We start from the raw sequence: 18274 nt of genomic DNA, 5'->3' as shown, positions 1-18274 counted from the left end.
GCTCTATGTCCTCGGAAAAATTACGGCTGTAGTTTCCCCTCGCTTTCAGCCGTTCACAGTACCAGCAGAGCGAGGCCATTTTGGTTAGTGTTACAAGCCCAGATCAGTGAATCATTCAGACTGTTGCCCCTGCAACTACTGAAAAGGCTGCTGCCCCTCATCAGGGACCACACATCTGTCTGACCTCTCAACAGATACCCCTCTGTTGTGGCTGCACCTGTGGTAGGGCTATCTGCATTGCTGAGGTGTCCAAACCACTCCCCAGGCAGCAAGGCCCATGGTGGACATTAGTGTCATGGATCCGTAATTCAGCAGATTACTCCTATTTCCGTTATTGGGTACTGGTGTTACTTGTGCAAGTTTCCAGTTTTTTTCGGATCTTTTAATGAGTGAGCAGTTATATATGATTGCCAAGTATGGAGCTATTATATCAAAATACTTTTAAAGGAACCTGACTGGTCTACAGTTTGGACCAGAGGCCTTGCCATTAAGTGACTTAAGCTGCTTTGCTACACCGAGATTACCTATTTTAATTTACGTGTGTTGGCAGCTGTTCTTGATTCAGATTTTGGAATATTTATTTCATCTTTTTTGGTAACTGAATTTCAGAAAACCATGTTTCATAATGCTGCTTTAGTGGCACTATTACTGGTGACATTACGATCGTTACAGCAAAGTGAAGGTATCGATTGCATCTTGCCGCCGGTGTACTTGACGTACGACCCGAATCTCTGTGGGTTTTCTGACAAATTTCAAGACAAGTTTTCATTGTGGAAACTATTAAAAGCATCTCACACTGAATTTCATGCTAAATTTTGAGCTCCTCTAAAACTTTGCCAATCTTGGTGGTTCTGCGTACTTTTAAATTTTGCATGCTGTATTCATTGCTTATGTAAAAGTGTTGTGACAAAAGGCAGTGCAATGTATTTAACATGGAGCTCCACTCATTGAGACAACGACCCCACACAGAGTAATTCAGAGGATTGGCAAACGAGATGTGTACGCACTCTGCCTATCCATCTCGGACAAAACTGGGACATTACATGTCGTCTTGTATCAGCAGCAAAATGTGCCGGTGCCCTGTCACAAAATGCTACAAGGTTTCTCACGAACTTATAGTGGCCCATCCACAGCTCTCCTCATAAATTGTTGGCTGCGCAGTGCCACAAGGTGTGTTAACACTATATGGAATACAGATATGAATTGCTAACAATACTAATGCGAGAAAAGCACGTGGAAAAATTCTTCATGAATCTCTGCAAATAGTTCAGACAGATACTGCACTTCTCTCACTACTAATTTAGTTACTGGAACACAGCATAAATCTCTTCCTCAGGGACTGCTGGTACTTGTAGAAAGCAGCTTACGGGCACTCAGCGCTGGCAGTTGTACAGTTGGCCGCACTGAGTGGAGTCATAGTATATCTTGCCAGGTGGGCATCAATATGTTTGATGGAACAGGACTGATTATGTTTAAAAGCAGAACAGTAATCTGCTGTAATGTATTGCTTGACTTACATAGTGCCTTCTTTCGACTACAGGTTGTAGTTTTTATTCGAGGGATCTACGATAGATTATAGTTAGAGGAGGGGTAACTCTGCTGCAAATTCAGTATAGAATCTGATAGGGGTGCCTTATAATATATGAGGCTTGGAACTTAAATAGTGACAGCTATTTATTCACAACCAATACAAAAGATTTACATGTTTGCACCTGTTACTGTCCTTCAAAGTAGTCACCAGCATTGTGTAGAACCCGTTGCCAGCGATGTGGAAGGCGTAGTATACCGCTAGCAGAGCTTGTTCTGTTGATGGTGCAAATGGAGCGGTCTACTGCCTGTTGAATCTCTGGAACAGTTCTGAAGTAAATGCCACAAATTCAAAACTGAAATGCCAATCCAACAAATGGAGTCACTATGGGTCGCCGCGAAGGTCGGAAGTGCGTCAGAACCCCAGTGTGGTAAAAGTTATGGTGATTCTCGTGTATAACTGTGATGGTGTTATCCTAAAACATTACATTCCTCCACGGCAGACTGTCAATGCACAGTATTACTGTTCATTTTTGGAGCATCAGCTTTGCAAAAGAAGTGGCAACACTTTCTGCGCAACCCATCCATCATTTTGCACGACAATGCGCGGGCACATACAGCACAAGCTCTGGCTGCTCTGTTCGGTCGATGGGACTGGGAAGTACTGCATCATCCACCATACTCCCTGGACCTAAGACCTTGTGGCTTTGATTTGATTCCAAAGATGAAGGAACCACTTCATGGCATTCACTTCAAAACTGTTCCAGAGATTCGACAGGCAGCAGACTGCTCCATTCGCACAATGAACAAAACAGGTTCTGCTGACGGTATACTACACCTTCCACATTGCTGGCAACAGGTTCTACGCAACGCTGGTGAATACTTTAAAGGACAGTAGCAGCTGCAAACATGTAATTATTTTTTTTTTTTTATTGGTAGTGAATAAATAGTTGCCACTATTTAAGTTCCAATCTTCGTATAATAATTTATTACATCAAGATCACCTTGTAACTACTATTTCACATACCCAGTTTATTACCATTTTCATACATGGTTATTTCAGTAAAAATTCGTCATGGCGTATAAAAATTGAAGTTGTGCACCATTCATCATGTGACACCATGATGTTCAGAATGCATAACTTAAATTTTTATACATCATGATGAAGCTGTTAATGGATTAATCACATCTGGAGATGGCAAACACTATCAAAGCTAGTACTGTGAAATAGTAGCTAAAAGGAAATCTTGATGCTTGTTTGATTTGGGGGAGGGCACCAAACAGTTAGGTCATCGGTCCTATCAGATTAGGGAAGGAAGTTGGCCATGCCCTTTCAAAGGAACCATCCTGGCATTTGCCTGAAGTGATTGAGGGAAATCAGGGAAAACCTAAATCATGATGACTGGACGTGGATTTGAACCACCGTTCTCCCAAATGCGAGTCCAGTGTGTTAACGAATGCACCACCTCACTCGAACTTTTGATGTAATAAATTATTATATAAACATTTATAAGGTTGCATATTTCTTTTGATAATATGTTAGTTTTTAAAAGTGACTGATCATAATCTAGAGGAATTATGTGACCTGTCCACAGTTATGCAATGCGTTCTATCTTTGTTAAAGTGCCAAAGACAACAAGAAAGTAAACTATGACAAACTGCAGCTGTTCCACAAGCCAAGAGATTACTTGTATGTTGCTAGGTTGACAGAGAAAATATATCTACGTAGGGTTCTACTGTCCTTTTAACTAATTTCAATTACCTTACTCAAGAGTAGCAGTTCACACCATTTCTACAATTAGCTTTTCATGGTAAGCACTGACTTAATATTGCCTCTCTTCTACCTGAAACCAATCACTTCTGAATTTAGTTTCTTTCCTTGCGTCTGTCAAACATGACATGCCATATTGCTCGACTCATTTCCCATCTTCGGTTATAGTATCAAACTACTGCAGTACATATTCAATAACGGCTGGTGGTACACTCCTTACATTATACTAATCAACAGTGACACAAGAACAGACATGGAACCTTTTATGAGTCAAATTCAATTTGAGCGAGCACAATGACAAACTTGCACCATCTGACTACACACAGGCTGTGTTGAGACAATAGTCATGAATCACAGCGTGTGGTGCAGGATATTGCACGTATCTATCTGCCGGGAGTTGTCAAAATCTACTGAGGTGGTAAGAGTAGGCTATTCATCTTCATGTTGAATTCAAATTCCATGGAGAGATACCGTTGTCTGTCGTTATGTGTAGCTTAATAAAACAAAGTCTACATATTACATTGTCAGTTCACTGAATTGCTCAGGAAAGATTTGTACATTGCTTCTACAGTATCATTATCGTTACATGGCTTACTTCAGTGGTCAATCCCCACACACATAGTATCGCACTCTCCTGTTTATCACAACTTTCTGCAGCAACGTTCATGTAAAGCTGAGATTTTATATTTTGCGTCTTTCTTAGAAGGCCTTTGTTGGCAACTAGACGTTACCTTGCTATATTAAAAATCAGACTGAGTACCCTAATATGATACTATTTCCCAGTAATAATGTTGGCTGAAACTTACGAATATTTGCGGCAATATGACTGACAGTGATGTATTCTGGGCTATTAACTAGAACCAATAACAGGTAGGGTATAAAATTTTTATACCGATAAAAATCACGGTTACGGTGGGTATATTTATCATGATGCATCGTCGACTTTTAGTTTGATTCTTTACGCTCGCCACCAGCCACGAAATGGCATATACCTTGTATCAGACAGTATTGAAGTCGCAAAGCTACTTCATTCATTAAGTCCGTTCTCATTCTGCTAGTTGTTTTAGATTCTACTGTAACCTACGGTTTTGGAAATTATTGTTCAACAGTGTCCTGCGTACATGATATTTCAATCGATTTCATGGAACATGTTTAGAAATTACGTCTTCTTGTAGTCATCTGTGACGCGTAAATATCGGCCAATCACAAAGCTAAGTGTTGCGTCATCACGAAGCGACCAATGGGAGTGTTCGGGAGTTCCTATGTATGTGAATGTCCACGCGCCATGTTGAGAAGGAAATTAACAAAGCTGCAAGGAGGAAGGAGAACATCGGTTCGGCGTGTTTTAACACCTTTACCACCACCCGGAACGTCATGGCTGACCCGGAGAAGCAGCCCGAACAACCGAAGGCTGTAGTACAACAAAAGCACGTACTAGGTAAGTATTGAGACAATAATAATTTTAGGAAAATGTGTATGAACTGCTACAGATCGGATGAGCACGCCTCCATTTTCAAGTGCTCTCAACACGTGCTTCTCTTCGAAGATAATTTTATGAAATTATTTGATAGTACTGCAGAATAACGTTCGCATGATCGGTTTATTTTTTTTTAATGGAGGGCTTCCAAAGAAACAGGTAGATACTGTATTTCACGCTGCTCAAATATCGACTGTTCTAAAGAGCATTTTGGAATTATGACATCCTATTTCATCAGAACACAGGCAGAAGGCAGTTATTTCGATATGTGCTTAATAATGGATAGACAGCTGACGAACGATTTTGATGCTTAAATTGTAGTACGCGTTTCCGCCTTGAGATGGAGGAAAAATTTTGTGAATGAAATTATTTTACTGACACTTGGCTATTAACAACCCCTGGAGAGCTTGAAAAGCCCTGTTGCACCACGGGCCTAAGGTCTGTAAGACACTTTTTTTTTTTTTTTTTTTTTAATACATACCTAGATTAACGAACTATCTGAGAGGGATATCTTCATGTTGAACTTTTTGTGTCGATCTCAAATAGACGCATTTGCGTAGGGGTATCTAGTTTATCGCCCCCCCCCCCCCCCCCGGAAAAAAAATCCTGCCAACTTTGAGAATAAATTACAAAACTTGCATTGACATAGTATAAGCTTCCCGTAAATCTCAAGCATTAAATTCTATTATGTTTCGTGCACGATGAGGCACTTTACAAGTATTTTTCCAACGAAACTGAAAATTGCGTTTTTCTGCCGTTAATGGCTTGCAAGTCCATTATTTAGACTTTCTTTACAACGTTTAAATTTTCACTGTAAACTTGCATCTTTTATTCGTATTCTTAGAAGAAATTAAACCATGTTACGGCTATTGTAGAACAGCTGTTAGGCGTGTTTCCGCCGAATTTGAAGTTATATTGTTTGTGTCTGTACGAAGCAGACATATAAACCTCATATCTGGTGAGGAAAGCAAGGTTGTAAAACCCAATAATTTTGTTTGGTGTTCCACATCGGTTGGTACTGCAGTTAATTCATATCCAACATTTTACGCTGTGTATTCATACGTTTAAAAGCCCTCTAATTCCAATCGGTCGCAAAAGGAATGTTTAATTGGTCTTCATTAACCTTACGAAAAAATGATAAATCTTAGTGACACTGTGTTTAAACTTCAAATTCTGTTACCTTATAATGGCATGTAGCTCTGGGCAAAGTAACTTTGTTTTATCGTCCCTCTGAAAACTGCTTTCGTAATAAAAATTGATAACAGTGGCAATCTTAACTTTTACTATATAGCGGCTCATTCACAAGTAACTGCATCTACTACAAGAATTGATAGAATGGCCATGTGAAGCAAATGCACATAAAATTGTAATGAGCAGACAAAGTTCAGGCTGAAAAACTCATTCTAAATTTAGATACAGCATGTCTGGTCTGGCTTCATGCCAGTAGCTTATTTCGTCTCAACTAGAGCTTATGGAGGCTCAGCATGGTGGAATATTGCAGTTTGTATTTAACAATCTGTGCAGAATATCCCCGTGTCGACAGATTGTTTCTGTGCTTAGGTGTACACTACTTTCCCAAATCAGATTGTGTGTTCATTTTAAACTGATAACAGCCATTATTTTATTTTTATTAAAACAGAGATTTTCCATAGCATCTCTAAGTTTTTTTCTCTTAGTACTTTGGCCTAATACTTGGTGGAAATAGGCTTTGTGGAATATGAAGAAACAGCCTTTGATGTCCGTCAATTAAGAGCTGTGTGATTGATTGTGGAATCAAGCAGATGGTTAAGTTTGATTTGTAAATTAGATGGAGTTAAAGGTTGAATCTGGCAATCTCGCAGAAAAGTTGACATAATTTTTTCCCAATTTGCATACTTGCATTCTTAAGTCATAAAAATTATAATAGCAGATGATCAAAAGCATTCGTTAGCGGAAATTTTTTCCAGGCAAATTCTGGCAATCACAATATGCACTTTGTCATAGGAGCTGATGGTGTCTTTTCGCGTCTTTTGACAGTTTGTTGACGTTTCACTACGTAACATAGTTTTTAGATGACATGACCCCCACTTTGAAACAAACATCTTGATCAACTGACAAGTAGATACTTTTGCTGGCAATCTGATGAACACTTTCTCTTCCTAATATTTTTAGACGATTTTTAGAGATATTGTCACCAGAGTTGAAGTAATGTTACAGAATAACTGAGCAGATGCAAATGATCTGTGTATTCTAGTATACATGTTACGCTTTAATTGGTCTTTAATTCAAGAAGGATTTTGATACTTTCTCATCAGCTTCTAATCAGTGTCTTATGGAATATCTTTGCAGTAGTGCGACTGAATTTGTGATTTCCTGTAATGTAAATTTCTAGTAATTCGTGGAAAGTAAAATAAAAAGGTGGCATCTGGTGTCCTGCAAGTGCTGCAGATTGTTTGCAGTTCTTAATCTATATAAACAGTAAACAGCCTTGTTAGATTGTATGCAAATACTGTTTACCGTCTAGTCATCAGGAGACAGACTATATTACGAAGTGATATAAGCAAAATTGCGGGGTGAAATTCGGCAGTAGACTCTAAATAATAAAACATGTTATCATTCACAGGAGTACAAAAAGGAATCGCCATTAAATTTTTTACATGGTAAATCGTATAAATCTGAAGTCTTTCAATTCTAAATATCCATGGATCACAATTGTGGATAACTATAAATGTTGGGTAGGAAGGCAACCAAAGGCTGTTTTTCATTGGCAGAACAAAAAGATGCAACAAGATTAGTAACTAGACTTCCTGCACTATGGTTGTAAATTCTGAGGACTGCTTCGTAGAATGGGATTCTTACCAACAAGCATACCATGCTGACTGACTCTTACCGATACAAGATTAAGGCCAGTTTTCTAAAGTGGTAAGACACAGCTTCCTTTGAAACTTCAAAAAGCCTGATTTGAAAATCAAATTTCAGTGCAGTTGATACAAAATATTTAGAGGTTAGTGTAATAAGAGTTGCTAAATGCATAGTGTATGGGTCTAGCAATTGTGAAGTCACTGGAAAGCTTCTAGCTAGTGTTTTTTCATTTACATTAGATTTCATCAAATAACAAAGTTCTAAAATTAACAATGTGGGACTGGAATTGTATATCTGGAAAAGGAAGAGAATGTAAAGTAATAAGATACAGATTGTGAGGGAAGGGAAAGCCACCTGTTGGATTTTTGTACAGACCATAATTCAGTAAGTGGAGTGGAAGTCGAAAATGTTTCACACTAAGCATTTTCAGTGCTATCGTGTTCAGTTCTGTTGCATGTTCCTACACTAGGTCCAGGCGGCAGTCATGGGGAGTGTTTCAAACATGTGTTAAATGACGTTTGGACTTTGTGCCAAGCAGTGCTTCCCTCTGGACATGCAGTATTTAAAAGTTTTGTTGACTACTGTTCTACATGAAAGCTCACTACTGCATTTCTGTACTTGCATTATCACAAGTGAAGCTCAGTATTCATTGAGTGTGAAAAGTTTCCTGATGGAGCTTAGAACCAGCTTGCTGGTATGGCATTTCGAATGTTGTTAATAAATTATGTATTTTCTAAATTTTCATTTCTTCTTTGCTTTGTTGAGCATTATAATTCTATTGTATCAGTTAACCTTTTTTTTATACAAATCAGTTGCATACAGATACTTTTCAATCTCTCAAATGTCAGATCTGACATTTACATTTTCAATTTCTACTCCTTAACAGGGTATGAATTAAGACTGTATATGTGGAAGAGGCTTGGGGGTGGTGGATGGTTTGATTATTTAATGGTAAGACAAAGGTTTAGAAACAGTTTTAAATTCAAAAACATTTCCAGGGGCAAATGCGAACTCTGACTTTAATACTTAGGAGGCAGAAGTGTGCTAATACTGTCTCCTAATACTTCATAAGATTTTCTCGGGTAGTTAACGCCTTTTGTCCTCCATCAGCATTTCCTTGATTTTCCTGTAGGACAAAGAAATTAACACACATCCTTGACTTAAATTTAGTGACCATGCAATAGTTCTCATTGCTACATCTAATGGACAGAGTTACGTGTTAGTTGAGAAGAATTGTGTGTCTGATTATGAGGCAAAGAATAAAATTTATTGCAAAAAAGAAAGAGTAAAGTTGTATTCGTCTACTTGCTCTGCTCCCATACTCCTGCATGAAAAAAGCAGGCTTAAGAAATTAAAACAAACATAGCCTGACAGTCCCAACTAGTATATAGTACAATGTTAAATAGCACGCATGCTCCTGGAAATGAATAGTTAACTTGAATTACATTGAAGCGCCACATGACGTGTGCACTAGCTGTCAAATACTAATAACTGGTCGAGGAGCAGTTCTCGGCCAGTCAGAACAGAGCATTTACGATATGTTCCCAGAGATGCCTTTTAATGGTGGTTTGTGAATTAGCCCATTTGATGAAATTCTAGTTGTAGGGAATGATGTGGAGGAAACACTAAATTTAATATGTTGGTACTGTTGCAGTGACAACGTTGTTAGATTGGCAAGGTAAAATATTACCACTGGGAGAGGATGTTATTAAGGTGAAAACAAGTACTATATACATTAATTTTGCAAAGAGCCTGATTGTCGCATACGATCTTCTTCCAAAGTCTGTTTTGGCTGACCCCATCACCTTGCAGGATTGAGATGGGGGCCACGCTGGTACTTCAGATTCTGCACTGAAATAGTCTCCAGGTCCGCCGTACATTTGCTGCACGTACTTTTACTTTAGCAATGTCGTAGGATTGCACTTCCCGAGTGTGTGCAATTTAAAATACGCGGCAGCGAGATTACACCATACAACGTTCTTCTCCATAGTCGGAATGATTCAAAATATATTCTCAGCACTCCTAGAAAGTTTCAAACCTGATATGGTGCACAAGCAGTTTTTACCAGTAACCCTATTTGCGTTCATTGCACACGCTCTAAAGCGTAGTTGCACAGAAAGCAATGTTTACTCAATATTAACCACTGTTCTGAATTTCACACACGCGGTGAACATACTTACTAATCGTTTTATCCTCGTTTTTTGCATGCGGAAACACCACGCCATGCCAACAATCAGCAGTCTCCTAGTCATACTAGCATTAGATTGTTCAGTTTTGATAGTCGCAAAAAGGCTCTCATAGCAAAAATGTGTACAAATACGTGGAATTATTAAGTAAAATACTGCTTCTGCCGTTTTTTCTCAAAGCCTGTGAAAAACTTTAGAAAACAGTTATATCCAAAGTATTGGCCACTTCACCTTTCGGGCAGGATACGAATCCGGAAGCGGAAGAACTGGGCGTCTTTTGAGGATAGCCACGAATCGATAAAGTTTCTGACCGAGAGTGCTGGTGAGCCAGGCCGTGTGTAATTGATCGAAAATCGTGAATGCGGCGGGTGGTGTATGTTCTGAAGAGGTTTTCGAACGTGTGGTTATGTATCATACTGCAAAATCATGTCTACCGCCGTAGTTTCTTTCGGTGCTTAGTTCAAACGAATTCGATAACGATCATCTGTGATTGTCTCCGTCAGTTTCAGTAGCTTTGAAAACATTTGCCACCATGCTACTCTGAGACGTTGATGCGTTGAAACCATTTTCCGAACGTTCAGCTAATAGTTAATTGTCTTAACACAGGTCTCCCCCAGCATCTGAGTCTCGTCCGCAGCCTTCTTTGTTAAAATGAGAAAACTGAAACATCACGCAAATGGGAATTGGGTGGTCTTTTAAGTTGACACGAGTCTAGAAAACTCGGATGCAATGACAGCTCCTATAATATTTTGATATGTTTACAACTGCCGAAGTGTGATACACGGCCTGCTACATGCACTACCACTTGCCGCTACCGCCACGTTTCGTAAAACGGCAGGATAGTTGTAGACCTAATATTGAAGTTCTAATACATTCTCTTACTGATATTCACTGCAAAATATAATGAACAAAACAGTAAAGTAACCAAATATTTGTTGGCTCCCTACAGCTATCCTTTCCAAAATGGCACCATTCGCGTGCTCACTTTCTTGTACATAAAGTATCACCTTTTAATCCTACTTGGTACGGGATCCATACTTCAACTTACAAGGAGAAGGCACGACCGTGGGGTCGGGGATTTGTCCGCAATTTTGTGGTGAAAGAGGACCCCTAACACCTTACGTGGCTAAAATATTAGGACGCACTTCTCAGAAAATCCCGAGAAAAATAAATCCAAAGTTTCTTAGGTACCTTATGAGCATAAAATGTTAGTCCATTGTCGTGCTGCCGTCTGGCCTACATGTTTAACGCTCGGACCCTTACGCCAGAGGTACATGGTGCGATCCTCCTCTGGCACTTTTCTTCTGTTGCTTGCAGAATTGTTAGAGATAAATCATACATGTTCCATAAACCTAGGTAGATACACATCCTGCCAGTGATTAAAACTGCCACGTGATTATCCTTGACAATCTGTGTGGTCATTCCTTCATAAACACAGAATATGGATAGATCGAGAACGATCTGGGGTACTGTTCAAATTGTCGGCCGTTGGTAATAGGGCGTGAACGGAAACAATTCAAACAAAACTTGCTTGGGAACGCCTGAAGTAACCTCATCTATCAATGACTCTCCACTAGATACACCGAAGAGCCAGAGAAACTCACATACCTGTCTATTACCGTGTAGGGCGCTCGCAAGCACGCGTAAGTGCCGCGACACGACGTGGCATGGACTCGATTAATGCCTGTAGGGCTGCAGGTAATGGGCGCTATGAGTGCTGCAGGGCTATTCATGAAACCGCGAGTTCTAGGGGAGAGCTGTTCTGGACGGCACTTAGCAAGGAGTCCCAGGTATGCTCAATGTTCATGTCTTTGGAGTTTGGAGTGTTTAAACTCGGAAGTGTATTCCTGCAGCCGCTCTGTAGCAATTCTGGGCTTGTGGGGTGTCTCATTGCCGTCCTGGAATTGCGTAAGTCCGTCGGATTGCACAATACACGAATGAGTGCAGTTGATCAGACAGGATGCTTACGTACGTGTCATCTGTCTGAGTAGTATCTAGACATACCAGGGACCTCATACCACCCCAACTGCACACGCCACACACTATTACAGAGCCTCCACCAGGTTGAGAAGTCATCAGCCGACAGGTAGGGTCCATGGATTCATGAGGTTGTCGCCATCCGCTCGATAATTTGAAACGACACCCGTCCGACCAGGTAACATGTTTCCAGTGTTCGGCAGCCCAATGTCGGCGTTGACGGGCCCAGGCGAGGCGTGAAACTTCGTCGTGCAATCACAAGCCTACGCGAGTGGGCCTTCGGCGCAGAAAGCCCATATCGTTAGGTGATTTACACGCTGACACTTAATGGCCCAGTACTGGAATCTGCAGCAATTTGTGGAAGGGCTGCACTTAAGTCACCTGGAACGATTCTCTTTAGTCATTGTTGGTCCCGTTCTTGGAGGGTAGGAGTTTATTACCAGATTCCTTGTATTAATGGTAAATGGTCGCAAGGAAAAATCCCAACTTAATCGCTACTTCCTAGATGCTGTGACCCATCGCTCGTGCTCAAGAGTAAAACATCACGTTCAAACTCAAATCTTGATAACCTCCCATTGTAGCAACAACTGCGCCAGACACACTTAGATGGGCGTTGCCGACTGCATTGCCATATCTTGCCTGTTTACATCTCTGTATTTAAATATGCGTGCCTATACCGGTTTCTTTGGCGCATCAGTGTATAATATATTGCGTTCTGCCTAAAAGTAAATCCTCAATCCAGTCACATTTTTTACTCCTTACTATACGGCCCTACGCACACGTAGCGAATGAAATGAAAACCCATCGCCCGGTGCGAGTCGGTACAGATGCCTTGCGAAATCACTTCGTGTGTGGATTAAACAGGGCTCTGCAGAAAACGCACTGCAGTATCGCCAATAAATCGCTCCCAACGCGTTACCGACCAGTTGCCAGGGACTCTGCGTCCGTGTTATCAACCGATCGGAGTTGGGCAGTGTCTTCACACAGCGCAATATGAGTATTGGTTTTAGTTGAAAATGAACTAGCAGGTGGTGGGCAATGCATTTGCATAGGAAGTCGAAAAACAGCACCATTCTTCATTATATACAGTGTGTTACAAAAAGGTATGACCGAACTTTCAGGAAACATTCCTCACACACAAAGAAAGAAAATATGTTGTGGACATGTTCGGAAACGCTTACGTTCTGTGTTGGAGCTCATTTTATTACTTCTCTTCAAATCACATTAATCATGGAATGGAAAAACACAACAGAACGCACCAGTGTGACTTCACTTTGTCACAGGAAATGTTCAAAAAGTCCTCCGTTAGTGAGGATACGTGCATCCACCCTCCACCGCCTGGAATCCTTGATGCACTGATGCAGCTCTGGAGAATGGCGTATTGTATCACAGCCGGCCACAATACGAGCACGAAGAGTCGCTACATTTGGTACCGGGGTTGCGTAGACAAGAGCATTTCAAATGCCCCCATAAATGAGTCAAGAGGGTTGAGGTCAGGAGAGTGTGGAGGCCACGGAATTGGTCTGCCTCTACCAATCCGTCGCTCACAGAATTTGTTGTTGAGAAGCGTACAAACACTTGGACTGAAATGTGCAGGAGCTCCATCGTACACGAACCACATGTTGTTGTACTTGTAAAGGCACATGTTCTAGCAGCATAGGAGAGTATCCCGTATGAAATCGTGATAACATGCTCCACTGAGCGTAGGTGGAAGAACATGGGGCTCAATCGAAACGTCACCAACAATGCCTGCCGAAACGTTCACAGAAAATGTGTTGATGACGTGACAGCACAATTGCGTGGGATTCTTGTCAGCCCACACATGTCTATTGTGAAAATTTACAGTTTGATCACATTGAAATGAACCCTCATCCGTAAAGAACATTTGCACTGAAATGAGGATTCACAATTGTTGGATGAACCATTCGCAGAAGTGTACCCGTGGAGACCAATCAGCTGCCGATAAGTGCCTGCACACGCTGTACACGGTACGGAAACAACTGGTTCTCTTGTAGCACTCTCCATACAGTGACGTGGTCAATGTTACCTTGTACAGCAGCAACTTCTGACACTGACATTAGGGTTATCCTCAACTGCACGAAGAATTGCTTCGTACATTGCAGGTGTCCTCATCGTTCTAGGTCTTCCCCAGTGGGCCAACTGGCGGTGAATCGAGGAAGTACAGTACATACTGACGAAACTAAAATTAGCTCTAACATAGAAATTAAGCGTTTCCGGATACATGGCCACATATCATCTTTTCTTTTTGTGTGAGGAATGTTTCCTGGAAGTTTGGCCGTACCTTTTTGCAACACCCTGTATGAAATTCTAGTGTCAGTTTTTGTTGCCTTACTCCTCCGAAACGGCTCAATAGATTCTGATTAAATTTTACATGTCTATTCGGTAGATCTGAGAATCGGTCGTAATCTATTTTTCATACCCCTAAGTGATAAGGGTGGTCCACCCCAAAATTTTTCTTGCTTTTTGGACAGAACTTATTTTTTATGATGTGGCATTAAAAAATACAAACAACCCTGAATTTTCACCCTTCTACCAACCAACCCCTATTTTTTATAGCAATTTTAGGAATCTAATAATTTTCAACCCCTTTCGTTTTGTGTGTTGTGGTGGTCTTCAGTCCTGAGACTGGTTTGATGCAGCTCTCCATGCTACTCTATCCTGTGCAAGCTTCTTCATCTCCCAGTACCTACTGCAACCTACATCCTTCTGAATCTGCTTAGTGTATTCATCTCTTGGTCTCCCTCTACGATCTTTACCGTCCACACTGCCCTCCAATGCTAAATTTGTGATCCCTTGATGCCTCAAAACATGTCCTACCAACTGATCCGTTCTTTTAGTCAAGTTGTGCCACAAACTCCTCTTCTCCCCAATTCTATTCAATACCTCCTCATTAGTTATGTGATCTACCCATCAAATCTTCAGCATTCTTCTGTAGCACCACATTTTGAAAGCTTCTATTCTCTACTTGTCCAAACTATTTATCATCTATGTTTCACTTCCGTACATGGCTACACTCCATACAAATACTTTCAGAAATGACCTCCTGACACTTAAATCTATACTCGATGTTAACAAACTTCTCTTCTTCAGAAACACTTTCCTTGCCATTGCCAGTCTACATTTTATATCCTCTACTTCGACCATCATCAGTTATTTTGCTCCCCAAATAGCAAAACACCTTTACTACTTTAAGTGTCTCATTTCCTAATCTTATTCCCTCAGTGCCACCCGATTTGACTATGTTCCATTATCCTCGTTTTGCTTTTGTTGATGTTCATCTTATATCCTCCTTTCAAGACACTGTCCATTCCGTTCAACTGCTCTTCCAAGTCCTTTGCCGTCTCTGACAGAATTACAATGTCATCAGCGAACCTCAAAGTTTTTATTTCTTTTCCATGACTTTTAATACCTACTCCGACTTTCTCTTTTTCCTTCAGTGCTTGCTCAATATACAGATTGAGTAACATCGGGGAGAGACCACAACCCTGTCTCACTCCCTTCCCAACCACTGCTTCCCTTTCATGCGCTTTGACTCTTGTAACTGCCATCTGGTTTCTGTACAAATTGTATGTAGCCCTTCGCTCCCTGTATTTTACCCCTGCCACCTTCAGAATTTGAAAGAGAGTATTCCAGACAACATTGTCAAAAGCTTTCTCTAAGTCTACAAATGATAGAAACGCAGATTTGCCTTCTCTTTCTTTCTTCTAAGATAAGTCGTAGGGTCAGTACTGCCTCACGTGTTCCAACATTTCTACAGAATCCAAACTGATCTTCCCCCAGGTCGGCTTCTACTAGTTTTTTCATTCGTCTGTAAAGAATTTGCGTTAGTATTTTGCAGCTGTGACTTATTATACTGATAGTTCGGTAATTTTCACATCTGTCAACACCTGCTTTCTTTGGGATTTGAATTATTATATTCTTCTTGAAGTCTGAGGGTATTTTGCCTGTCGATAACTGATCAATTATCAGTTGAGTTATCCCCACCAGGTGACTCCAGTTCTAGGCGCTACAGTCTAGAACTACGCGACCGCTACGGTCGCAGGTTCGAATCCTACCTCGGGCATGGCTGTGTGTTAGTTAGGTTTAAGTAGTTCTATGTTATAGGGGACTGATGACCTCAGCAGTTAAGTCCCATAGTGCTCAGAGCCATTTCAACCATTTGTCTACCGGTGACAGTCTTTCAGTATTAGATAGATTGGTAATTAAAGAAAACGTACCAAAAGCAACGATGCGGTGCTTTAAGTGCTGGAAGTTCGGCCATATGTCTTCTCGCTGCACTTTCAGCCTCACATGTCGAGATTGCGGACGCCCATCACATCCCAATACTCCATGTCCCCCGCCTCCCATCTGTGTCAACTGCGGGGAGCACCATTCACCTTGCTCGCCAGACTGCCGAATTTTCCAGAAAGAGCGTAAAATCGTGGAATAAAAGACCCTGGACCGACTAACCTATACTGAGGCCAAGAGGAAATATGACCGACTCCATCCTGTGAGAATGACATTTTCCTACGCTGCTGCTACAACACCTGTGCTAGCCCCGTCTGTTTCTCAAATTGTGGCCGGATCGACGAGTAGTAAAACTCCTCCTGCCCCCTCACAAGTGGGGGGGCTCTAACCACCGGGTTGCTCCTGCGCCACCTACCTCAGGAGCAACACCATCCCACCCATAGGGGACGTCCGTCCCCACTTCTAAGCCGGAGACGTGTCCAACTTCTTCGGCTTCTAACGCTCGCAAGGGGTCCCTTGGGTCCCTCCCTCCCCAGGTTTCCGCCAGCGAGAAGCCTGACGACCGACAATGGCGCAAGTGCACGCAATCAGCTGGTCGTAGGGCTTCACGATCCTCCTCCGTCCCGGAGACTGAAGCCCTCCTAGCTGGTGCGACCCAAGGAACGGCGTGAGAAACCCAAGAAGAGCTCTCAGCCCAAGGAACTCGCGGTGGCAGCCATCCCACCGCAACCTTCCAGCTCTGCATCTGAGGATGCGGTGGAGGTTCTGGCGTCCGCTGAGGACCTCGATCTCGACAGTCCATCAGACGCCATGGAAAGCACTATCACAGGTGCTAAATCGGAGGCAGCAGGTGACCCAGCAGCGTAATCTCCCTTCCCAGTCCCGTCAAGCCTTTCTCAGCCATGGACAACACCATCCTCCAGTGGAACTGCAGCGGTTTCTTCCACCATCTAGCTGAGCTCCGCCAACTTATCAGCCTTCACCCTTTCCTCTGCATTGCTCTGCAGGAAACTTGGTTTCCGGCAATGCGAACCCCCGCCCTCCATGGCTATCGGGGTTATTATAAGAACCAGGCAGCTTATGAAAGGGTGTCTGGTGGCGTCTGCATCTATGTCCTGAACTCTCTTCACAGCGAGTCTGTACCTCTCCACACACCTTTAGAGGCTGTCGCTGTTCGGGTGTGGACGCCACAGGCTGTTACCATCTGCAGTCTTTACCTTCCACCGGATGGTGATGTCGCGCAGCATGTCCTGGCTGCTCTGATAGCTCAATTGCCTCCACCTTTCCTGTTACTGGGCGACTTTAACGCCCATAACCATCTGTGGGGTGAGTCAGTAGCAACAGGTCGAGGCGCCATTGTTGAGCATTTATTGGCGCAGCTCGATCTCTCGATCTTAAATGATGGTACCTTCACACACTTCAGTGTGACGCATGGCACATACTCCGCCATTGACCTTTCCATCTGTAGCCCTAGCCTCTTACCGTCTGTCCAATGGAGAGTGCATGACAACCTGTGTGGTAGTGACCACTTTCCGATCGTTCTGTCACTGCCACAGCGTCAGTCTTCTGGGCACCCTAGCAGATGGGCTATGAATCGGGCTGACTGGGACTTGTTCTCCTCCACTGCCGCTATTGAGCCTCTCTTTAACGATGCCATTGATGCAGTGGTTCAATCGGTCACCACCGGCATCGTTACTTTAACGTTACTTTAACGATGCCATTGATGCAGTGGTTCAATCGGTCACCACCGGCATCGTTACTGCCGCCGAATCTGCCATTCCTCGTTCTTATGGGTCCCTTCGGCGGCGGACTGTGCCTTGGTGGTTGCCTGAGATCGCTGAAGCGATTAAAGCTCGCCGGCGGGCGCTCCAGCGTCACAAGCGACATCCCTCAATCGACCACTTTATCGCCTTCAAACGGCTGCGTGTGCGAGCCCGCTGCATTATCCGCCAATGCAAGCAGTAGTGCTGGGAGCGGTATGTGTCCACCATTGGCCTCCATGTCACTCCATCGCAGGTCTGGGCCAAGATTCGCCGCCTCTATGGCTATCGGAACCCTGTCAGTGTCCCTGCGCTCTTACTGAATGGAGCAGATTGTACTGACTCCGACGTCATTGCAAACCGCTTGGCAGAGCACTTTGCTATGAATTCCGCTTCTGCCAACTACCCCTTGGTCTTCTGCTCCATTAAGGAGCGGATAGAACGTCGGAGTCTTTCTTTTCGCACTCACCATCCTGAATTGTACAAT

The 18274-nt window shown here is 42.5% G+C and overlaps 1 protein-coding gene across 6 annotated transcripts in view; it reads left to right on the top strand.

Moving 5' to 3' along the window:
* The first annotated feature begins 3679 nt into the window (after positions 1–3679).
* Positions 3680–18274, top strand: part of LOC126295179 (Y-box factor homolog) — a 116115-nt gene continuing 101520 nt past the window's right edge. For 5 of the 6 annotated variants that reach the window (XR_007552402.1, XR_007552401.1, XR_007552400.1 and 2 more), the window contains exon 1: positions 4282–4736. Coding sequence is in view for 3 of the 6 variants with exons in the window: in XM_049987485.1 (XP_049843442.1) it covers positions 4571–4736 (166 nt within the window). In the remaining 3 variants the exon portion in view is untranslated. Of the gene's footprint in view, positions 4737–18274 lie in introns of all 6 variants that reach the window. The other variant, XM_049987484.1, reaches the window with a different exon arrangement.

The sequence above is a fragment of the Schistocerca gregaria genome, chromosome 11 (genome assembly GCF_023897955.1).
Source record: "Schistocerca gregaria isolate iqSchGreg1 chromosome 11, iqSchGreg1.2, whole genome shotgun sequence".
Classification (NCBI taxonomy): Eukaryota; Metazoa; Arthropoda; class Insecta; order Orthoptera; family Acrididae; genus Schistocerca; species Schistocerca gregaria.
This window is presented reverse-complemented; position numbering and strand designations above follow the sequence as displayed.